This window comes from Carettochelys insculpta, chromosome 20, assembly GCF_033958435.1.
Source record: "Carettochelys insculpta isolate YL-2023 chromosome 20, ASM3395843v1, whole genome shotgun sequence".
NCBI lineage: Eukaryota > Metazoa > Chordata > Testudines > Carettochelyidae > Carettochelys > Carettochelys insculpta.
The window spans coordinates 24,549,157-24,573,830 of record NC_134156.1 but is presented as its reverse complement, the minus strand read 5'-3'; the positions used below and the strand labels follow the sequence as shown (position 1 = coordinate 24,573,830).

At 48.8% G+C, this 24,674-nt stretch overlaps 1 protein-coding gene across 4 annotated transcripts in view; it reads left to right on the top strand.

The window, feature by feature from the left end:
• Positions 1-24,674, top strand: part of BAIAP2 (BAR/IMD domain containing adaptor protein 2) — an 87,290-nt gene that overhangs the window by 27,168 nt on the left and 35,448 nt on the right. For all 4 annotated transcript variants that reach the window (XM_075014497.1, XM_075014493.1, XM_075014496.1 and 1 more), the window contains exons 4-6: positions 16,315-16,376; positions 17,166-17,237; positions 18,087-18,224. In XM_075014497.1, coding sequence (XP_074870598.1) covers positions 16,315-16,376; positions 17,166-17,237; positions 18,087-18,224 — 272 coding nt within the window. The remainder of the gene's footprint in view (positions 1-16,314; positions 16,377-17,165; positions 17,238-18,086; positions 18,225-24,674) is intronic.

Here is a 24,674-nt window from a genome sequence, read left to right as displayed (position 1 = left end):
TTGCAGTCTATAGTACAAATAGCCAAAGCTAAAATAAAACCCTGTGTGTGTTGTTCATGTTGGGTGTGGCTTAACATCTTGCAGCTTTTGCTGGCTGGATTTGTAAAAAGCTTAGTGTGCTGGAGACCACACTTGTGGGAGTCTAGGAAAGCAGATATGGCCGGTGACACAAAGTGCTTCTTAGCCTGATTCCTAAGTGGAGAATTCTTCCCTGGGCATGGGAGAGCAGACCTTTTGAAAGTGGCTTTCTAAGTAGCATTCCTGATGACTGAAGGTAAATGAAGGTATTGGTTTTCCTGGGAAGACCTTGAACTTATCAATCCTTTCTAACAAGATACAATTCACTTGCTGATAGCATCAAACAAGTGCAGTTTGTTTACTGCCATGTAAGTTACCTCACATTACTAGAAGTTTTATTGGGCCTTAATAAATTACCATCTGGGACTGATGGAGGAAATCTAAGATGGATCCTCCCTTTTTGTTGGGGAGATCTCTTCCTCCTTACCCAGGGGACAAGATTTCCCAGGTGCGTGCATTGACTTTTGTCCTGTTCCTTTTATTAGGCGTGGGATGTATTTATCTCATAGGCTCAGAAGGGACCATGGTGTTTGCACACTGCAAGCCACAGAATCTCACCCACCCACTCCTGAAGTAGACCGCTAGCTTCTGTATGAGTTACTGAAGTCCTCAGATCCATGATTTCAATGGCTTCAAGTCACAGACTCCATAGTCACGCTAGTTTAACCCTGCAAGTGACCCGTGCTCCATGCTGCAGAAGAAGGCAGGCCCTTTCCCCACCCCAGGTATCTGCTAATCTGACCTAGGGGTAAATTCCTCTGTCCCCATTTAAGCCAATTATTGGAGGGGTAGCCGTGTTAGTCTGGATCTGTAACAGCAATGAGGGGTCCTGTGGCACCTTATAGACTAACAGAAAAGTTTTGAGCATGAGCTTTTGTGAGCACAGACTCACTTCATCAGATGAAGTGAGTCTGTGGTCACGAAACCTCATGCTGAGAACTTTTGTTAGTCTATAAGATGCCTCAGGACCCTTTGTTGCCATTTAAGCCAATGGTTCTCAACCGTTGGTACTCTGAGGTCTCCAGGGTGGCAGGGAGGGGTACATCAGTTTACCTGGATATCTTGCCTAGTTTTTATAACTGACTACATAAAAAGGACTAGTAAAGTCAGTACAGATTAAAATTTCATAAACAGTGTTTTGTTTATGCTGCTCTATGTACTATATGCTGAAATGTAAATACTGTCTAATCAGATAAAACCAAATCAATTGAATAATGTATGTGTCGTAAGTGAGGGAGTACCTAATGTCTCAGTAATTCTTACTGTCGCTTACCAAAAAAAAAAAATCAGACATGCAAGTATTTTTAAAAGTTTCACCTCACTTAAAAGTTTGGGCATCTGCAAGGGAAAGCCAACTCCTGCAAGGCTGGAAAGCTGTGATCTGTTGTGTTAGACCCTGAGCAGGTGGGCAAGACCCTTCCAGGCATTTAGGAGGAGGGATCTTTGTCGTTATCCTGAAAAATGCCAAGACTGATGCACCGAGCGCCAAACTCTGCAGCTCTATCGTCCAGAGGACAAGTCCCAGACCATTGGCTGCCTAACCAGAGGGCTTTCAAGTGATTTGGGTGCATCCTTGCAGAATGGAAGGGTGACCCACAGAGTGCCTGCAGTTGTGCTAAGAAGTTATGTGCTTGTGACCGGTCGGTAGTTGCTGGTCATGTTGAATTTTGAAGCATCATGGTTCTGTGTTCCCAAGTGTCTTACTGAAGGATGGAGTGAAAAAGCTGATAGGCCCTGAATACCACTATCTTAAGGGTGGGTGCTGCACATCCGAACAAATATGCCCGAGCAGGGTGGAGTGCACCTCCTGGACCTGTAGATTAGCTGCCTTGATATTCTTGACCATGAGAATACAGCTGCACTGTTGTCCCCAAAGGCAGTGAGCATCAGTGCCTGGGCCAGTGATTCTGGCTCATGGGGCTAAAACTAGCAGTAGAGACGTTCCCACTTGGGCTGGGGCCTAGCCTCGGAGACTCTCCCTCTCACCGTGTTTTGGAGCCTGGGCTCCAGACCCCCCCCCCCCCCCCCGAGGAAAACCTGGGGCTTTTAGCTCCACAGAGTGACCCAGCTTGGAGACGCTCCAGGGTGTAGACATTCCCTCTTTCTCTGCACTCAGGTGTGGCTGTCAAACCCTTCTCTCCCTCTGTGCACCCCCCCCGCCCCGCCCCAACTCCCGGTTTCATTTTTGCATCTGTCGGTATCTTTCCAATTGCTACTGATGCAGAAAAACTGTCCCCACACCCACTGAGCAAACTCTGCCTTCGGGAGAGATTCCTTGTGCTGCTTCGTTCTGTGGGCACAGGCGGTGCCTAGCACAATGGGTCTGGGTTGTAACTAAGGCTCCGAGCTGCTATGGCAACCCCAAGAATAAAGAGAGGAACGCCTTCCTCCGTTTAACTCTCTCTGATTTTTCCGACCGACGGGGGCTGTAGCTGAGAGCTTGGGCAGAGTCTGGTCGTGGTAGAGCCTCGTGGGTTTGGGCTTGGAATGGACGCCATCTTTGGAAAGGGATTCTGAAGGGCTTCCGTAAAATTTTACAGAAGCTCCTAAGAGAACTTGGTACCTAAGTCACTTAGACACTGGCCAAGGGATAGCGCTTTCGGAAGGGCCTCTTGTGTTGTTTGTAGTCACACAATGGGTCATGGTAAAGCACAACATGTATACACACAGCCCTGCCATCTTCCCCCCTCAAGCCTTTCTCTGGAGTTGTAGGGAACGAACAAGCTTCTGCTCACCATTCCAGTGCATGCTGGGCTGAGCCTCCAGCTGGACTTCAATGCGGGGGCTGAAGAGCAAGTTCAGAAAACCCCTCCAGAGCCAGGATTCCCTGTTCACAGAGATCAGTCCCTGTTGCTGCAGAAACTTCTCCTGAAAGAGAGAGGTGAATAGGATGGTTAATTTCTCCTTCATCTTTGCCAGCTACCCTCGGATGGAGAACACCTTCCTTCCAGCACTTTGTATGGGATACAAAGTTGCCCGACTGATGCAGTTCTAACTGCTAGCACCCCCTGTGTTAAAGACCTCTGTTTATGGAGCTGTTTGTAACATAAGTGGAGAGACTAGATGTCCAGACTGTGTGTTGCCTGTGATCTGAGCACTTGAGTGGCCACCGAGGAGAAATTGATGCCACCCAACTGATTGGCAGAGCATTCACAGCCAGCAGCATGTTTCTATTGGCGGTACTCATCCGCACATGCCTCAGAGCACATAACAAAACTTATTCTGCATGTGGATAGAAAAAATGAGAGAACACTGCTTCCAAACCTTAAACTGCCTTTGAAAGGCAAGATCCAAACTACACCCTCTTGAAATTGCTGATGGTTGCATGATAAATACCTCTGAGGAGAGAGTATTGGGCGTAGCTGTTCCTGGGTGCAGAGGGGGATCTCTAGTCTGATCTGCAAGAAGAAAGCCTGGCAAAGGTTCAAGGCACGTCACTTAACAAGGATCCTGTCTCAGGACCAGAATACGGCCTGTCTTCGTTGCAGCCTGGACAATCAGGTGTGCGCCCATTTGGGACCTGAGCAATGTTTTGTGGCTGGGGGAAGTTGGGATATTCCACTGCTTAAACATGTTTGGACAGAACTGACGACGTCCTCTGAGTGCAGAACCAGTGTGTGCCCTGCCTCCTGTGCATTCGGAGCCTTTGGCCCAGATCGGAAGCTTTACAGTACTGTGCTGAATCCTCTGGGGCCGTTGCATTAGTCTCTTAATTGGATTTGCAGTTGTCTCAGGTAGCAGCTTCCTGTGGCGGCAGCAGCAGCAAGAGAGTTGTAAACACTGGGAAAGTTAAGGGTCATCTGTCCCAGTAAGGCAGCTGCTAAAATTTGGGGACACAGATATACAAAGCACCAGGCACTGCTGCTAACTGCAGCTGGCTGTGGGCATTAACAGTGCTCTGGGAATTGGTGGGCGCTGCTCAGAGTTGCTAAACACCAGTGTTCCCTGTAGGCTGAGCCCTTGGACAGCTGCCCAGCTGGTTAGCAGAGCGCCCACAGCCAGCAGTGTGTTTCTGTGGGTGGTGCACATCCACACATGCCTTAGTGTAGAGGACAAAACTTATTCTGTACATGGACATTAAAAATTAGAGGAAACCCTGAATAACACATCAGCTTCCTTGAAGACTATTCAAATACAGGAGTAATACATGTGCACATCTACTGAATTTACGACTCTTCAAATGATGCCTTTACAAGAAATATTTTGTACAAAGCATGTTCATATTCAGAAGCCTGTTTTCCAGAAGTATGAAAGGCACCATCACAATTAGCATGCTCGTTTGGCTGGTAACTATCAACTCTGCTAATCTGAGCATGAACACTAATTCACTGCAGTCTGCTTTAATCCAACATCAACAAAATCTGCACACAGTGGATTTTCCTCTGAAGTCAAGAGTACTGGAGTAAGAGGGACTCCTTAAATTAATTACTGATCCAACTAGGGACTTCCTGTTGGTATCTGTATTTGATGTTCACAGCCTCCACGTTTTTTCCTGTTGAAGTAGGAGCTACTATGCAAATAGACATTTACAGTTTGCATAACCAAAATGTAGTTTCATGAGACGGTGTGCTGCTAAATGAATCCCTGTCAAGAGTATATTGTTTAATGGTCATTTCTAGCTAGCCTCTGTGGCCTCAGAGGATCCTCTGTGCTTTTTAGTTACTTCTCCAATAGTAAAGAGTTTAAAAAGACTTTATCCGGCTGTTTTAAGGCTTCCAACTTTGAGGGCTGGGCTCTCATGATCCCTAAATTCCAAAGAGGCCAACTGCCCTTTAACTGGGAATGGTTGGTTAAAACTTGCAGCCTAACAACTCACTGACTTTTTTCAGGAAACCAGTTTCTGCAAGCCAATTAGTAACCTTGATAAGCCTGACAAATTTCGGGTGGGGGCTCATTTTCCTTGTCTCTCTCCCTTTTGTGTGGCAGAAGTGACAGGGAATTGGGAGGTTGCGCTCTGAAATTTCTTATCGTCCTCCAAACATCTGCTGGCATATGTGAAAACAAAAGGCACTCTGAAAAGGAAAGAAGATTTACTGACTGCCCCCCATGGAAATAATTCTGGAAATGAGACAAGCTGACTAGAGATTTCTTCACATGGGCTCTGTGGGATCCTGTGTGTGTGTGTGTTATGAGTTGTATGCATTATGCACCTTTCTGACACACACAGAAGTCGCTGTATGAATAGCAGAAGGTCTCTCCTTGCCTCGTGAGTGAAATAACCTTTTCCAGCTATGGTATTTGACCAAATATATTAAAAAATGAAATACTCTGGCATAAATTTGTGGGGTGTTTGAAAAGAGGGCCTGAGATTCCTGGTGTTTGACAGGAAAGTCAACTTAATTCTCACCCTGGGAGCTCTTAAAGACTTAACAAATAGCTGATGGAAAGATTAGAGCAAAATCACTTGTCTTTTCACATTGCTTTCCTCTTGCATTTCTGACCACTTTGCATCTGGGCAGAGCCCCCTGTTGCTGTCACTTTCACGCAAGAGATGCTTTTTTTTAACATTTATTTAAATGTAAGAAAAAAGTGACCTGCAAAAATGGTCATGACAAACCTGGAGCTACCAGTACTTAATGTTTCACAGGAAGCTAGCTTTCTCGATCCCGCTACCCCTTGAAATAGGTGTGACTTGTTTTCACTTTTTTCTTGTGATATAGATGCCCACAAAAGCTCAGAACCTAATAAATGTGCCAGTCTCTAAGGTGCCGTGGGACTGCTTGTTGTCTGTATCAGAGAGGTAGCTGTGTTTAGTCTGTAGCTTCGAGAACAACAAGAAGTCTTGTGGCACCTTGTAAGTTATTTGTGAATTTCTACAGGCTAACACAGCTACCCCTGAGACTATCAGCCTTAGTGTATGAAACTGTCAGAGTAAGAGGAAGCTTTCAATGGAATATCTCCTCCCCCTGCCTTCTAGGGAGGGGAGACCAGCTCTGCGACAGGCAGGCCTGCTTCTTCAGGTTTATGTTGATCGCTAGCAGACTGTACCCAGTATTGAGAAGTCTACAGCTGTTATGCTAAACCAACACATTAACCATGCTTGAACAGTAACAGAGCTAGCCCTGCTAGTCCTATACACTATCAAAACGAAAAAGCAGTCCAGTAGCACTTTAAAGACGAACAAAATAACTTATTAGGTGGTGATGAGTTTTCATGGGACAGATGCACTGCATGGGTCTGTTCCACAAAAACTCATCACCTAATCAATTATTGTATTAACCATTCTTGTTCCTGTACCATGTTTGGACATGGGAGGCATTTGTTCCTACCCTGACTTAACTGAGGTTAGTGGTGCTCAGACGCAGAGGGTTCATGTAACTTCTTGCTGGCTGAATCTCTGCCATTGTAATGAGGTCTGTATATTGATGCCCTCCTGTGTCTGCTAATTAGTACTTTACCCTGAATAGTCACTACCTCTCTCCTGTGAAAGCTGCCTGGGTAATTGGACGTTAGAGATTTGCTGATGAATGTGGGGGAAGAATGAATGTATTTGGAGGGAAGCAGCTACTTGAGAGAGGATCTGGACCCTTGGTGCATAATCTCTAACATACAGGTAGTAAAAATGCAACTTGACAATGGCTTAGTTCATTTAAAAAAAATTTACAGAAAATTGCTAGTCATCTGAGTTTGCTTGAAACGCAGTGGAAAAGCAGGCGACCTCTCATGGCGTGTCTCTTCTTCTTTAAGTAAAGAAACTAGATTCTGTTAAACTTTGTCTCATGCTTGGATCACAATAAAGGTTGGTGCCAGTATTGATCAGCTGCAAAAATTTTTCCTCTGCTTTCCAGCACAGTCACATAGGGCTGCTGAGTTACTAGTAGAATTCTAGCAAATGCTGGCGGCTTTTTTTTTTTTTTTTTTTTTTTTTTTTTAAAGCTGTGGAAAATTTTAAGTTGAGGCAAACTGTTCCAAGGAGAAATGGAGTGTTTGAACCCCACTAGTGCCAGTCGCACGAGGTAATTACCCAGCGGCAGATGTAGGAGGCTTTGGCCTTGCTCCCCCTTGCATTTTAGGCTGGCTGTCACTTTGTCTCCATCCATTCTTGTCGCTTAGCGGGGGTTCCAGCATTGAAACAAACGTCCCCTTTCCCTGGGGTTCTTCTGTGCCATTTGCTGCTTTCCATCAGCTTGCAGCCCGGAAGGTAAGCTTGGTGCTTTAGTTTTACAAAGTGTCTCGTGTTGAGGATGGACTGAAGGAGACCCATGTGCAACTAGAATAGTTCATGGGGGCTGTTACACACCATAAGAGTCTACGGAGGCACTTTTTTACAGCTCCCATTTCTTTGTACCTCAGCAGTAAGAGTCTGACTTGCTGGTGATCTGTCAGCTCCTGTGTTCCCCCAACAATGAAGTGGGGCAGGATCTCCAGGCAGATGCTTCCTCCCCTGCTCTCCCTCCCCCATGTAAGAAGCCGAAAAGAGCAGGTTCTACTGCCAGGGTGAAATTCTACCCTTATTGAAGCCCAGTGGCAAAACTCTCTCTCCCACTTACCACAGTGGGCTGGGATTTTTACCCCGGTAAATGTTCCTCAGTCCCGCTCTGTAGGCAGCATGAGTGAGGTGACAGAGCAGCTGTGTTGAACAAACACACCCAAAGGCCCTGTGAAACAAGTGGCTGATCTGACCCCACAGGGGAAAAACAAAGTCTCTTCAGGAGCTCCTGTTCCTTCTCTCAGCACTAGAATTCCAGCTGCGTAAGCTGGCCTACTTCTGCAGCCCTGCCATTCGTTCTCCTTCGATGATTTTTTTTTTTTTTTTTGGTTGCCTTTTACTTGACATCAAAGGATTTAGCTGAAGGCATCCAACCCGCCATTGAAAATCTGATCGTGTGCCCTGGAACTCTAGATGAAGATCAGTGTTCCCATCCATCTGCTTTGCTAGTGTCACCGTTTCTATTACTTAACTGTTTAAAGCACCTCTTTGTGGTATGTGTGGGGTGTTTTTTTTTTTTTTCTTTTAAATTATTCCCCTGGGTGGTATCAGCCTTTCCGGGCTTCTCCCCATCCGTGTTAACCGTAATGAGGGGTTCCTCTCTCCTGTACCAATAGGAAAATGCAAATTGTCTTTAGGGCCATTTCTCCCCCTAGCCCTGATTGCTGGTTCAGCTCCATCTTTTGTTTCTTCCATGTTCCGAGAGCTGAATTTCCTGGACTTGCGACACATGGGTGCTGTAGGACTGGTTGCCCACCGGCGGGCTAAGGATCACATTCCCCTTGGATGACAACTGCTTTGGTTTTCTTTACTCTGAACTGGAGCTGCTGCCAGTTTGCTCCAAGATGAGGATTACAAATATCCCCATCCAAATCTGTTCCCCTAGACTCCATGGTTTCCAGGTGGGTTTCAGTTTATCAAACTGCTGCCCAAATCCTGGGTTTCAGGCTTGTCTCTTTCCCCATGGGATGATTGTCTTAGCAGTGACTTGAAAAACAAGTAGCATTCTCCTCCTGATTTCCCCTTTAAGGTTGCATTGGGTAATGCAGACCTAGTTTTGAAGTGGCTCTAATGTATTTGATTGCCTCCCTTCGTTTAAAAGGGGGTGGGGGGTGGGAAGAGAATGCAACTGTCTTAATCAGCAGTGTCCTGTCTTCTGAACCAAACTGGGAGAATCCTAGTGTGTAATTGGGAATGAATCCAGAAATAAGGATAACAATTCATATTTTTTCCCAGTCTCTTCATCCTGTCTCTCTAGTCTATAAGCTCTAGGTCAGCAGCCATTTGTGTATTTTTCACTACCAAGGGCAACCTCTATGTATGTGGTTCTGGTGTCAAGAGTACCCCTCAAATGCCAAGGGGTGCATGCTATGGTATGCTCAGCCAGCAAGCACAGGACTGACTTGTGGTTTTAATGCAGCTTTGTGGTGGGACTAGAGTGAGCAAAAAGCAGGGTGAAAAATTGGGACCCCTTTTCCCCAGGGTGGGGTGGTGAAGTGGCGTGTGTAAGACCCAGCTCCAACTACTGGGGTGTCCAGTCACCCTATATGGGAAACCTGGTTTAAAGTGGTCCTCGCCTTTTTCTTTGAATGCAGAGGGGTTCAGGGCCAGTTCAGTACTCCGGTAACATCAGTGCTAAAGGAGACTGATGGGAGGAGGGGGCTATTTTTGTCCCCTCTGTGGCCTTATCCTAGTGCTAAAGAAGATTTGGGGAGGGTGGGGTGTTTACCTCGAGGTAGGTAATGTCTGAGCTATCCTGCGGCGCGCTTGAGTTTAGCTGCAGGGTAAGTTGTCCTAAATCCCCTCCAGCGGTGGACCTCGGTAGCTATTCCTCATAATGAAATCTGTATCTTATCTGCATCCATTCTCCCTGTAATCTTTTGCCTTCCTGTACACAGTGGTATGCGAGGGTGTGGCACCCCCTGTAGAAACACAAGCCTTGCTGTGGGCACTCTGCTAATCAGCTGGGTGACATCTGACGCCTGAGCAGCCACACAAGCATCCTGGCGATTTAAAGGGAACACTGGTCTGCACCATTTTTACCTGCTGGCTAGCTCACAGGTGTGAGTTGCTAAGGTTTTAAAATAAAATAAAGCAACCCCTTTCGGGCAGCCACAGCCAGGTCATTGCTACTCTGGCTTCGTGACCGGGCGGGCTTGTCGCTTCTTGGCCCTTCCCCTTCTCTCTGGGATGATGCGCCTGGTCATCCTGAAAGCTGTTGGTTTGGTAGGCTCACTCGTAACAGCAGGGGTTGCAGAGATCGGAGGTCTCTTGGCAGGAATACTCCCAATCTAGTGAGTTAATGGCAAAGTGTTTGTTCTTTAGCCCATTGGCCCTTGGGGTGTATTGCTGCCTTCTCCCCCACCCCGCACTCTAGGGTGACTTCCAAATCCTCTCCCAAGGCAGGCAGGATGGGTTCCTGGCTTTTAGGACAAGCGGCAGCAGGGTTTGAGCCTCGCTCTCTGATTTGGATAGTATTTTGGTCTGATGTACTTTAACTGTCTCATTTAAATGTATAATGGCTCTGAGCCTGGGGCAGGCGTGGTGGGGGAATTCTGGGGGGTGGAGACAAGCCTTAGGCCTGGACAACCTCCAGGAAAAACTTCTATGCAAAGAGAAGCGCAGCCCTGTGCAGGCTGTGGCACCCTCTGTGAGGTTAGCATGCAAACTTGGGTCTTTCACCAGCTGGTGGTAGCCCTGGAAAGCCATGCGAAACAACCCTTTCCATGGGCCCTCTTGATCTGGGGCGGGTTTGGAGGCCAGTGGGCTCACAGGAGTGCCAGCCCTTCTCTGTGAGTGGCTGTGTGACTCAGCCTGAAATAGCCCTTCCGGTTGGCTTTGTGTATCAGTCATTGTTTGCGTTCCTGGCAGCCGTGACACTGCCACTAGCTGGCACTGAGGCTAACCCGGCAGTGTGCTCAGAGTGCATGCCAGAGAGCCACAGTTCGACTCCCATTGCTGCGGAATGGCCCCGAGCAAGTCGTAGCCCCGCCCGCTTTTCCCTGTCAAGTAGGGGTTAATTCATGCAGGTAACTTCAGACCCAATGTGTTTCCTGACTCGTAAGCTCCCTGCGCGGTGTGGCTGCATTGACGTTTCCGTTACAAACACCGTTTTAAGTCTTGAAGAAACCCTGGAGGTGGGAGCAACCTTTGCACAGGAGTCATTCTGGCGAGCCTAGGAGCCGCCTGTTTGCCCAAAATCCCACAGAAGAGGGCGCGCGTCTCGGCGGGGTCTGTGGGTGCTAGCTTGGGGTGCGCCAGAAATCTTCCTCCTGAAACTCGCCCCGCTCGCAGCAGTGGGAGATGTGCTGCCGTCATGTCCTGTAGCTGTGGGGTGGGGCAGACCCTAGTCCACCATGTCAGACCCTTTTAATACCTACATCTGATTTTTCTTCCCTCCCTCCTTGGGGGGTGATCATGGGTTTAACCCCCTTTCTTTGCTGCAACTTTGAGAAGAGACAGTGATGGGCTATGATGGCCGCAGACTTGCCTTGCCCAGGGTGTGCAGCATGAGTGGGCTCTGCCGTCTCTGGGAAACCAAAATAGGGTTAAAATGGGCATTTAATCAGCTGCTGGAGTCCCTGTGGCTGTGCTGGAAGATGTGTGGGCTGGGGAGCTGCCAGCAATGACTTACGTTTCTGGTGTACTACATCCCTAGCATGTAGGGAGGGGAGAGTTACTCGCTTGTGCTGCATTTCCTGACTTTCAAAGTGTGATTGGTTGCAGCTCTGGTCAAACCTCCAACTCCTCCTGTCCCCAGCGAGGGATAAGGGGGAATTTGCTGTGGAAAGGGAGCTGTAAACCAGAGCAGTCTGTAGGACTGGATTGCAAGTGTGTTTGGGAGGGGAGGGGGTTTCCTTTCCTGGTAGAGCTTGGAATGGGCCTGCTCATTTTCTGTGAATTTGACAGCAAACTGCTTGGAGCAGGGAAGGCTCTCAGTGGTTCTCTGAAGGGCTGGGGACCAAGGTTCCTTCTGTTTTTCCCCTCCATGGACAAGACAGTTCTTGTTATCTGCAGATCTGCACCACCAGTAGAATCGCACGCTGCTGGCTGTGGGTATAAAAGCTAATCCGCTGAGCAGCACCTGAATCTCCCCTGGGTGCTCAGTTCACAGGCACACAGCTGGGCACACGTGGGACTCGACGGCCTGTACATTCTTTCTCAGCCCACCAGCCCTGGAAGAATCCCGTGGAAGGTCTGGCGCAAGCCAGCGAGTCGTCCCCCCCCGCCCCCCCACCGGTGCAGTCGTGAGTTAGAGGTGAACGCAGCCTCCTACGTCACAGGAGGAATTGCTTTGCCTGTCTGGCTGCCCGTGAAATGGAGGTGGAGGTGTGAGGCTGAATGTTCACAGAGTGCATTGAAGATAAAAATACAAGTCTCAATGCACTGTCAGTGGAGGCAACCACAGCCGAGTGCTGACATTACATCACATTCCTGGCTCTTGCTATAGAGACCTATGTGCTTCCTTCCATTTAACTTTCATATCTGAACCAGAGAACTATTTCCTGTAGGGTTTGTGGCATTAACCTTCTGGCCAAACCTTCCCTTTCTGCATGAAGCCATTTGTCGTAGAGATTTCTGATGGGGACGGCTGGCGGCCGCCGCCGTGAGAACACTGAAGGCTCCTTCAGTTTTTTGTGTTTTTTTTTTTTTTTTTTTTCTCATGGCCTTTTACGCTGCTCCTACAGGCACTAGAGGTGAGGCTCTGCTGTGTGGCTGGTGGGTGAAGGTGCAGCTGGGAACTGCAAGCCCCACCATGCCTCTTCCACAGCCTTCCCTCCCCTGTGGCTGGAGAGCTGGGCTGCTGTGCCACAGGGCAGGGAATGTAGGCGATTTTGGGAAAGCAGTGCCTGCTGGCTCCTTGACTAAAGAGCCCAGAGGCTGGGCTCTTCTAGTTCTCACCTGCTTTTGAAGAAGCTCTCTGTGGAGAAGAGTGTGGGTGGAGGTTGCTCAAAGCCAGGCTCGACCAGCTTGTTCCCTGCCAAAACACTAGCGCCCTGTGATGCCCCAGATGGGGGACTTCCAGCTGAGCATCCTCGTTCGCCTGTTTCCCCAGTCTGGCTCTGGTCTCCCTGCAGGTTTGCTTACTACCTGGCAGCGTGTTGATTGTTGGGGTGCCTGCTTTGCCAGCTCCCAAAAGTGCTGTTATGGTCCTATCCAGTCAAGCCCTAAATAGCTAAGACAGCCCCCCACCACCTAGCTGATGACAGCGTAAGTGGGTCATGGGGGTAGGGTTTTAATGCTGGGGGGGGGGAAGGCTTTTTGAGAAGGAGTGCAAATAAAGTCAGACCACAAGGGGAAGGAATTTCCACCCTCCGCCCCAACACACGCACTTTGTTCAGCAGCGACATGCGCAGATGGCACTTAGCCCTTGTCAAATGTAGGCCCAGTCAACAGCTAGGCCAAGAGGTTTGTCAATTCCCTATTTGCTGCCTGGTGTGTGGTGAAGTCCGACCCTTGATCTAAACGCTTCAGTGGGTCTTATTAGCTCTTTCTTTTTTTTTTTTTTAGCTTGTTTAATTCAGGCACCTGTGTGTGGCCCCTGTGCTGCTTTCACCACCCTGAGGTGACTACTTTGGTGGTGCTGGGGTTGGCCCCCTGTAAGGCAGGGGCGTGCTGCTGCCAGTCTTATTGCAGCGGGAGCTCAGATCTGCTCTGTAGGGAACAATCCTTTGGTGAGAATTCTCCCCCTCTCTCTTGGTTTCATTATAGTCTCTCTTCACTAGACAGCTGCTTGCAACCTGACTGCTGGAGGTGGAACTCCTGCTGGGGCAGAGCAGCATTAAACCCTCTTATGTAATAGAGGCTAAACTGGTCTGTGAGTGGTTTCCATGGGTGGGATTCCCACTACAGTCTATTGGGAGGGGTTATCACTGGCCAAGAGCCATGTGGCAGCCCTGAGAGGTGGAAGTGTTTCAGCTGGGGTGTGTTAAACTTTCAGCAGGTTGCTGTCACTTCCTTCTCCTGGGACAGGAATCCTCTGTGGTGCTGTATTTTACAGAGGAAGACCTCGCAGAGCTGCCGCAACTAGGCTATGGGAGAGCCCAGAATGGAGAGAGCTGAGAGGAACTGATGTAAAACCTTTCCTAACTGCATCGCTCCTCTGGTTCAAAAAGGCCACGCCTGGTGTGAGACAGGCCGGGCAGAGTGGCTACTGGCTGCACTCCATCTTCTCCCCTGACCCTACCTCCTGAGCGTTCCCTTGATGGGCGCTCTGCCACCTTTGTGCAGTGAGGCCTTGAGCAGCCTCTCCCGACCCTTTTATCTTGGCTTTTCCTTGATGCTGCTGGATTTCTGGCTCTTGCTGCTTTTGTTCCTGGGTGGCACATTTCCTTTATTCAACATCTGCTTCTGGGACTGAAGTAAATCCCCTCCTTGAATATACCTGCTCCATGGCTTTGTTGTTGCAGAGCCCAGCCCCGGCAGCCATGTTACTTAATCCTTTTTCCACCCATGGGTGGAACAAATTTTATGTAAACTGAGGCATGTGCAGACACCTTTAGAAACACGCTGTGGCTGAGGGCACTCGGCTACTCAGCTGGGCGGCACTGGCCTCTCCTGAGCATCCACCCAAGCGCTCCGCTTACAGGAAATGCTGCCTGGCATGTGTTCCCTTTATTCTGTTGCTCAGACATCCCGGGGTGGGGGCTAGGTGCTTGCGCTCTGTCCTGTGGGATCTCCAAGGACTTTTGGAAAACCTGCCTGGCTGTAGAAAGGGGAGTGAGTGGTTGACTCCCCAGTGAAATGTATTCCCTGCAAGAGGGCTAGGGGAGGGAAGAAAGGACAGTCACAGCCATTCTGTCTCACTCACTAGTACTGATCATTCCAGCCTCGGAAAGCAAGGAGGAACTTCTCTCAGTTTTTGGGGGGCTGGAGAGAGAGGGGTGAGGCATGAAGTTACCCCCTCTGGAATTTGGCCAGGACCCCAGGGCTAATGACCTCCTACACCTGGAGTAGGCGTGGAGGCAAACCCTTAGTGCCCATGAGTTGTGGGCAGAGTGGACCTTTTTTCCCCAAAGCTAGAACCTTCAGCTTCGCAGCTCCCTCTAGTGCCATGCTGGGGAACAGGTTCAGTGCCCTGCCCCCTGAGTCACCACTGCCACTTCCTGCATCGCCAGGGTTATTTCTTGGGCATCTCCCAGCAAACTGCAGACTGTTGCTGACCCTGCATCGTGTATTAGATCCGACCGGCACCCAACATGATCCAGAACGGCTCGCTCATCGAACTGTTTTAGTCTCGGGGCTTAATCTGTGTGTTTCTTCGTTGTACAAATGACTTGGTGTCCAGGCTGGATACTGCCTGTAAAACTACAGGATGCTCTCCGGAAAGCTAGGTCTCGTAGCTGGCATTTTTGTAGACAGCTACAGTTTGAATCTCTCTTGTCTGGCACCCTCAGGACCTGACCAGTGCCGGATGAGAGAATTTTCCTGACTGCAGGAGGTCAATATTTTCTGGCACTTACTAACACTTCCACTGCTTACTGAGCTCCTAGAAGACATTTAGGGGTAAATTTACAGCTAAACAGCACAGAACACTGACAGCCAGGGCTGGTGGCTGGAAACAAACTTTATGGGAGCACCGGAAACTTGCTCACACTTGTGATTAGTGGTCAGCTGGCTAACTAAAATCATGCTGGATTACAGATTAGAAAGGTCCCACCTGTAGTGAAATGTGCATGTCCCTGAAGAGCGTCTGTGATTAAAGTATGAGGGTGGGGGGTTTAGGAACACTTCCCCTCTATTCTTTTACCCCGGCTCAGAACTGACTGGGGGCTGTCCTGCTAGATGCCACTGGGTGCTGATTTTTGGGGCGGAAATTGCAAATGTAATCTTGTGCGTCGCCAGCATGTTTTGTTTGAAAATGTGGAACACCCAAAGGAAGAGCCAATAAACCATATGCTGGAGGATGAGACTACAGAAATTAGACGCGCCTTTCTTCCCTCACGCCCTGCCAGCTGATGTCTTGGAAAACACAATAGACGTCAATCATGCTTAGCGTGCAGGCATGTATACATGCACAGTCATCTTCCTCATGCTAAGGAGGCTGTGATCTGTACGGGAGACGTGCGGCCTCGGCCGTGACTACTGGCCTTCATTCCTACCAACCCACGTGCGTGTCTGCAGCACCCCGAAGGGGGATATGCAGTCTTGATAGCTTTCTAGCCAAAGACCCGACCCGACCCAACCCAACCATCCTGAAATCAAGGTGATGGCACATAGCAGTACTTGCAATGTCTCTTACCAGTATATTAATTCCCTCCAAGCTCCTGGATTCTAGATCTAACTGCAGTCAGGGTGCACACTAAACTCTTGTTCCCTGTGTTCTTTGGCTTTGGTTCTGGCTGTAGCCACATATGCTGGCTAAGAGCGGGCTCTGGGGGAGGCAGAACCATGCAGCCTCTCATGCTAGCAGTTAGCAGGTCCCTGCTGATTGTCACAAGCCAAGTGATGCTTCCAGTGTGGTGAGGGAGTCTCCTGGTTTGGTAGTTTTGTCAGAGTGCCCTGCTCGTGTTGGTGCTTGTTCCTGTCTGCTTTTGTTGAGTTGTATAACCAGAGGTGGTATGTAGGTTTCCAAAACTGCTAGCTAAACGTCTGCGTGCTTGAGATTTTAGTGTCCGCTGTAAGCGCACTCCCTGGATCCCCAGGAGCACTGAGCTTATTCTGTGAGCTCAAACGGCAAAGCACCTAGTCTGATCTCTACTGCCTTCAGTCTTTATTCATACTAATGCCCAGATTCCTCCCAGCCATGTCTGTGTGATGTCCAGAGAGCTGAGAATCCCTAAAACTCTCTCTCCTTCTCTTTCTAGGGGATGTTCTCTTCCAGATGGCAGAAGTTCACAGGCAGATCCAGAATCAGTTGGAAGAGATGGTAAGTGATTGCAGATACTTTCTCCAGAGGAGCGTGGATGGGCCAAACACACTGGGAGAACAGCAGGAAGCTTTTGGACCAGCAAGTTTCTCGGCAATTTGTTGGCCTTTAGCTGCATTTCAGTAGGGAAGTGCAACCCTGGGACTGTGTAGAGGGAGTGCAGGAAATAATTGCCAAGCGCTTAGCTAGGAGTAGAAACCCTGACAGAGTAAATGAATAAACTCTTGTGCAGAAAAACAGTCCTAGGGTGCTTAGAGAGCACTTGTGCAAATCGTGGTGTTGCCTGGAGGAAAGCACCAGCTGTTCAACAAATCTACTTCACGCAGCGCCAGTTAGCATCTAAGTGGAACCTCCTAGTGCTGTGATCAGGGAACAAAGGAGGCTTCAGTTTCTTATCCGTATTGCTTGAGTTTAAAACTCACAGGTTTATCGTGTGTGTGTGTGTGGGGCGGGGGGGTCCATACACTTCTCCTCCTGGGTCTGTCTCTGATAACCTAAGAATCCGATGGATCCCATATAGTCTCCTTGCTTTACCTAGTCAATTTATATACCCATCTTTTCACATCCAGGTGTCCCCTTCTGTGGGTTAGCCACTGTCTGTCTCATGCCATCCCGGGCTCCCTATTGCCTCGCTGCCTGCCTGCCTGCCTGCGTCCTACTTCAGACAGCCCCTTGCCTTGGCTCCTCCTCAGGAAGCTACCCTGAGCATTGCACGCTAACACTCTTTGGGTTTGGATTCCAGGCTAGCTCAGCGTTTGCTAGAACATGCATTTGTGTTTTGTTTTCAAGCTGAAGTCTTTTCACAATGAACTGCTGACACAACTAGAGCAGAAAGTGGAACTGGACTCCAGGTATCTAAGTGTAAGTAAATCAGAACTCCTATTTTAATACATTAACATTTCCCAGCTCTTCTTTGGACTTTCTCTTTCCTGTTGCTTACCCCACCCCCATTCCAGGCTCCTCATAGTCAATGTAGGATGTGAGGGTTCCTCCTCTGCTCTGCATATTTAGGATCTAAATACCTTCATGTAATCCTGAACGCTGTTGTGTGAATTCAAGCCTGGCCACTCACCATGTTGGATTTTTGTTTGTTTTCTTTAAAGCCAAAATACTGTTTTGGGTCTCCGAAACCTGCAGGTTCTAACAATCTCAGATCTGCAGTGGCTGTACCTCACCTTTCTATGTCCTCTTCTGCCCCCATGCCCATTGGATCAGTGCAGTCTAAGACCCAGCTTTTTCCTATTTTAATCTGCATGCACTGATGCTAATTATGAATTTTTATTTATTTGCATTGTGACTAGTGTCTGGACTATGTTAAGGGCCTTCCAGGCATCAGCATGCAGTCATCTGTTGGTGATTTGTGCTGTAGTGGTTTTTCTTTTTCTCTCCGCTGCTGCTAGTGATTGCTGTTTTGAAAGATACAAGCGATTCGTTTTCTGAACTTGGTTGATCACTATGAAGCCACTAAGGTGCTGATATTTCTGCTTTCTGGGGTCCTGGTGTCCTATCCTCTCACAGAGATGGATGGTTGCACAGTTGCCTTTAAATGTGCAAGTGCTCTAAAACAGACCTCTTGCATCACCAGTGATATTGGGGAGCTCTTGACGAGTAGGCGAATGCCAACCATGCTCGTTAGGATCAGGCTGTCTCCGCTGATCTGCTTGAGCATTAGTTTCACCTGTTCAGAGCTTCCCCCTGTTTTATATTCAGGCTGCACTGAAGAAATACCAGACTGAGCAAAGGAGCAAAGGTGATTCACTAGAGAAGTGCCAGACAGAGCTGAAAAAACTTCGGAAGAAGAGCCAAGGGAGCAAAAACCCTCAGAAGTACTCGGACAAAGAGCTGCAGGTAAGATTCTCAGCTGGTAGTCTGCCGTCAATGGCCTCCATGGCACTGACTGAAGTGGACTCTCCTTTTACTTGCGAAGTTCATAGGATCTTAAAAATGCCAAGAGGGAGTTCAAAGTCACCTAGTCCAGCTTCCTGTGTACCAGATATGGTGTATATATGGACCATCCCTGACACGCGTTTGTCCAGCTTGTTCTTAAAAACCTTCCACGGCCCCCCTTGGAAGCCTCTTCCAGAGCTTAGCTTGCTTTATGGTTAGAAAGCTTTTCCTGAATCTCTGACCCAGGCATGTCCAACCTGCAGCTCGCGGGCTGCGTGCGGCTCTGGACAGCTAGTAATGCGACCCCACAAGATCGTAAACGTTTAACATTATTATGTGATTTATATACATTAACTGTATTATATTTTGTATGTGGCCCAAGACTATTTTCTCTCAGTGTGGCCCAAGCAAGCCAGAAGGTTGGACACCCGTGCTCTGACCTAAATCTCCCTTGCTGCAGAGTAAGCCTGTTGTCCTACCTTCTGCAGACATGGAGAACAATTGAGCACTGTCCTCTTTATGGCAGCCTTTGACATATTTGAAGATTGTTACAAAATCCAAAACCCCTCCCTGCACTTGTCTTTTCTCAGGACTAAACATGCCCAGTATTTTGTAACCTTGCCTCATAGCTCAGGTTGTCTAAGGCATGTATTGCTTTAGTGGCTCACCTCTCGGCTGTCTCCAGTTTGTCTGTCTATTTTAAAGCATGGAACCCAGAACTGGACCCCGTATCTAGCTGAGGTCTCTCCAGAGCAGAGTGCAACAGGACAGTTCTCTCCCATGTCTTACAAACGATGCTTTTGTTCACCGTTCCCAACTACATCATGCTAGTTCCTATTCCGGTTGGAAGGCCTTGTAACCCTACAATACTGTGTGTGTGTGTGTGTGTGAGATCTTGTATGTCTTTTGAATTGCATTTAACTAATGTCAGGTGAGCTCTCCAATTTGCCAGGGTTCAAAGCAAATGTTGTCCTGCAAGGTGCTTCCAACTCCTCTCCCAGCTTTGCATTGCCCATAAATTTTATAAGCTTATCCTTTGCTTTGTTGTCCAAGTCGTCATTATAGAAATATAGAACGTCACTGGACATAGGTCAGAGCCTTAATGCGATGCCACCATATTTGCATCCCGGTTTGACAGCAAACCATGGACACTTGCCCTATGAGGTTTGTCTGTCCAACCGTTCGTGTACCGCCCTTATAGTAATTTCAGTAAGAAGAGCGCACATCCCTCACTTGCTTGGTAGTGTCACGGGGCTGTCAGATGTCTTATTTCCCCCCTCACTTCCACCCCAAACTGCTAGGCCAGTAACCGAAGCAAAAATTTGATTGGTTTGGCATGTTTGTTCTTGACCATACCATGCTGGCTACTCCTTATACCCCTGTTGTTCTCTAGAGACTCACAAAGTAATAGTTTAATCATTTTCATTCCAGTATCTTTCCAGGTATTGAACTCTGACTGGTCTAGAATTCCCCAGGTCGTCTTTGTTCCTCTTTTTAAAGATAGACCCTGTCTGAGTGTCTTTTTCTAGCCCTTTGGGACTTTGCCCATTCTCCAAGAGCTCCTTAGTGGCTTCATGATGGAAGAAGTTAGTTCCTTAGGTACTGGAAGGTGAATGTCATCAAGCTCTGCCAAGTTGAATGCATTCAACATATCTAAATGTTCTTTCACCTCTTCTCTCCCTATTTTGGCTTGCGTTCCTCCCTGCTTGTTGTGAATAATACTTGTACTGAGTATCTGGCCACAATTAACTCTGAAGCAAAATAGGCATTAAACACTTCAGCCTCCTGGAGGGTCATCCACTGGTAGCTCTGCTTCCTCCTGGTCAGAAGAGCAACAATCTCCTTTTAGATTTCTCTTGCTCCTAACGTATTTGTGGACCCTCTTCATACCTCCTTTGGCACGCCTTGCTAGGTGGAACTCCTCTTGTGCCTTAACCTTCCTGACTTATCCTTGTATGCTTGTGCTGTTCTTTTCACTCTCCATAGTAAAACGGTTCATGTTTTGCTTACAGGATTCCTTTTCTATTTTAAGTCCTTTTAAGAGCTGCTCCTTCTAAAACCAAACCTCTTGCTCTTCTTCTTGCTCTAGATAACAGGCAGTCCTTGTGTCCTGTACACGTGGCTCCCTAGAGGTAGCCCAAACAAGGGAGCCATTTAGATAAAGTCTCGCCCAAAACATGGAGCATGGGCAAGACCTGACTTTTCACCATCTGGAAAACCCCAGGCAAATGACTTTGCTTTTCTGTGCTTTTTCATAACTGGAGAAAGATACTCAGTTTTGCAAAGTGCTTGGTGACCTGCTGACAAAAAGCATCATACGAGCGTCACAAGTGAGAGTTCCCCCAAGCCAAGGGCTCAGTGGGCAGACACAACCCAGTGTCCCAGCTAGCAGTATGCGATGGAGTGGTTTGGTCATCCTCCCGCCCAGCTGCCTGTTGGATGGGATCAGGTTTCATGCTGCATCTGGGTGAATTGGAGGTAACCTTTCAGTCTGAGCAAGGCGTAAACCGATGACCTTCAAGACTGTAATGAAGCCCCTGAACTCCCCAGTCAGTGCATTCATTAACTCCGTCTCCTCAAAATGCCGGAGATTGATTTTTCTCATCAGCAAATGAACCAAGAACTAAAATTTTGTCCTAGTGAATTTCCATTGTCAGACACATCTCCCTCTAGATCTTGTGCTGCTGAAATATTTTCTGTTGCCTCCTGGCGTTAAATGCCTGTTCATTCCCTTGGCACAACAGCTTGCACAAGCTGGAGGCATTTTTTGTCAGACAGCAAACAACTTATCTCAGTAGTGACTTTTGATTCAAGCATACTTAAACTGTGTACCGTTTTCTAATCGGACTTTGATTGCACCCTCCTGAGGCGGCTGCATAGGAGTCCTTAGGCAGAGAGACTCACTCTTCTCACAAGAACAGCCACCTACAGCCATTTGTCTTGGAGGGGATGTGGGGGGGCGTGTCTTTTGTTTTGTTTTTAAATATGCACCTTTCAAGAGACTAGAGCTAGAGGATTTGTGGGCGGGGTGAATGGGAGATAATAGTTTATTTATATGGGGAGGGCAGCGACAGAGAATAAGGCATCTGACAGTCCCACATGACACTCTGTGGTCTGACTGAAATTACTATGAATGTGGATGCATGACTGGTTGGACAAACCAACCTCAAAGAGCAAATGTTCCCATTTAGTGTTCTGAGAAAGCAGTGCTGACCTATGCAAATTCCTCTGGCTCTGTCCTGACCAGCAGCATGCCTGTGGCTGGGCCAGGTCAGTGGACTCGGGTTTGGGCTGACAGGTTAACGTTGCAGAGCAGACGTTGGGCTTGAGTCTGTGCTGGGAGATCCACCCTCCTGTCGTGGTGTCAGATCAGACACACTGGACAAAGCCCAAACATTGAGACTACGATTTTTGAGTCCTGCAGCAGAGTCCTCTGACCCAGGCGCTGAGGTTCGGTGTTGTGGGAGTTCTCTTGTGCCTTCTGCTGACAGCAACAGAGGTGGAACCTGGGTGATGGCACAGGGTGTGTTGAGAGCAGGTGGCCCACTGTGGGTTCTTGACTACATTCACAGCAGGAGTTAATCTCTTGGAAGTCGCCACCACCCTGCCCCCACAGTGCAAGTGTCACCTGCAACCCATCTGTGAGCTCTGCATGTTGAAACAGGCAATTAATATATGGATCTGTAAACTCCTTCTGGCCTAAGACGCTCTTTCTGCTTGTCTGTCTCCGTTAGTTTTAGCCACAGCTATGGGATAAATACAGCATCAAAGGCAAGTTCCTGGTAGGCAAAATTAACCTACAGGCCAGGTGACTTGCTAGCCCCTGTCTCTAATGCAAAACTCAGCAGCTGTGCTCGCCCCTGGGATCAGCATTAACCAAAGGCTCTTAGAATGAGGTCAGCCTTCCTTAAATGTTGTTGTCTTTTTTAGCAGAGCTGGCCTAAGCATAAATGACAGCGCCTCAGCCTGGGTTTACTGAAGTTCTCTGTACCAAGAAGCAGATGCGCAGTAATCTCCAGCTAATTAGAATGAGGGTTATGGTAGGGAGACTGCTTTTTTTTTTTTTTAAATTGAACAAGAACAGTGAGTTACTCTGTTAGCTGCATGGTGCAGAAGGATCAGTGAAGGGAAAAGTTAGGAGTGCTTCTCAGCATTCTTGCTTTCAGAAGTAATTCTTGCACTTATTTTAAAATGCTGCATATTGAACTTTTACTGATCCCTTAATCCTGTTTCCTGGACACTTTTTATAGTGGAGGTGCTGAAAGGCAGTGACCAAACTGTAAACCCTGCATGGGATGCGGGCCCTGGGCAAGGCAGCTGGGGACAGCTGCATGCTCCAGAAGGGAGGGGGTTAAGGGCAGTTAGCCCCTAGTGCCACTCGGACCGGGGGCCTAGTGCTCCCCTCCCCAAGTTGCACAGAGTGAATCAAATCTGCCATGGCATTGCAAAGGGTCCTCTGTGCAAGTGCTGCCTTGTCGTTACCCCCTTGGCCCCCACCAGCGGGCCTGGCAGGATGGAAACCATGTCAAGCCAGGGGAGGCTGCCGCACCCCGGGTACCTACCGCCTGTGCTTGTATCCACCTGACGTTTAAGATCATTTTATGAGCTGATCTTAAATGAACCGGTTTAGTGCAACATGCAGAGACGTCCTGTTTACAGGCTTATCCTGCTGGAAGACTCAGTGAGCACGGGAGCTTTTTAATATTCAGAACTGCTTTGAAAGAACATCTCCTTCCTCAGTACACGTTTCTGTTAGTTGCTGGCTGAAAGAGGAGGGTTAGGAGACGAGAGGGGGCAAGAATGGCTTTTAAATGTAGGAAAACACGAGGCACCAAGATTGTCTCTGTGGGCAGCACTCATGAGTGACCACTAATTGCCAAAGATCCTGTGAGTCATCTAAATGTCTGGCTAGTGCATTGCCCTTATTTTGGCAGGGTTTCCTCCCCCCTGTGAAATACCCCGGGGAGTTAGCTAAAAGGAATCTGCACCCCTCTCGCTCTGCAGCAGGGCTCGGGGGAACGTTGAGAGATGCTGCTTTCCCTGACCTTTGGGAGCTTTTTACACATGGTTCTATTAGCATGGATTGTTTCGGGAGAAGGCAGAGAAACCGGATCAATCTTTCAGGCACTTAAGCTCTTCCTAGATGCCAGTGGTAGGAAGATTATCTCTCTGGGAAAGCCTGACAATGGTTTTTAAGCTTAAAAGGAGCTGTGAGAACGGCTGGCGTGCTGTGCGTTCTTTTCTGGAATAAAATAGTTGGCATTGTTGGATTTGACCCACCGGGGCTGATTGATCGCTGTGCTGCTCTGCTCAGTATGTTGGGCCTTCCTCTCCTCAAAAAAACCCCTTCTGGGCCACTTTAAGCTGTTTCTCCCTCTTCTCCCGGTGGGTTTGACAGCATGGCTTTTGGGCAGCCTTCGGCAAACAGCTAAGCGCCTCTGCTGGCCCAAGATGCCTGGCCTGCCATAGGCTGAAGCGGACTCTTGTCCAAACTGCTGACTGGAAAACTTGGGCTAAATGAGTAAACCCAGTGAGCTGCGTGAGAAGAGCTGCCCACAGCCCTGTGGAGGAGCTGAGCCATCCTGCTCTGAGGGGAGCAGTGGGCCTGGGGGGAAGTGCAGGCCTGCTGACTGGTGTGTGAAAGGGTGCAATTGCCCCAGGGCCCAGCACATCTGAGCCCCGGGAACTCCTGCAATCACCACTGAGTGCTGGAATATCACGCTAGTTGCTTTGCCCTGCTCCGGGGCCTTGTGCAGGGGAAAGCGCTGCAGACCAAGGGGCGCTGAGGGCTGGCTGTTCTGCCTCTTCCAGGGGGCACAGACACCCCTCTTCCTGCCCCCTCCCCCCATGCCCTGAGGCCCACGGTGGCTGTCAGCCCCACTGGGGAAGTGGCGTGGCTTTTGATTTAGTATGTGGAGCTGTACGGAACTGTGCCACGGGGGCTGCAGGCCAAGTGTGGGCCTCTTCAGGCCTCATCCCCGCCCATAGCACCTCTACTCGCCTTGTTTCTGATGTTGGTGTAGCCCCAGGCAGTGGCACCAGCAGCAGCCAAGGGACCCTGCTGCCATGGCATGTCCAAGGCGCCCCCCGCCCCTAGTCAGTGGTCCTGGCACAGGGGCTCCCCAGGCTCAGTCCTGGAGCTCCACTATCGCCTGTTTTCTTCAGCTCATCTTGGCCGGCTGACTTCCTGGCTCAATCTCTTGCCCGGCGTATGGAAGATGGGAAAACTTGCCAACCCTCCAAGTGAAGAATCCCAGCTTTCTTGGCAGTTCCCACATTCTCATCGAGCAGCTGCTGATGGCAAACAGACATGGAGTCTTGTTCTACAAATATATACGATCTCTTTGACAGCACGCCTTATTTAAACTCGAGAATCACTTGCTGCTTGGCAGAGGAGCTGGCATTTGCTTC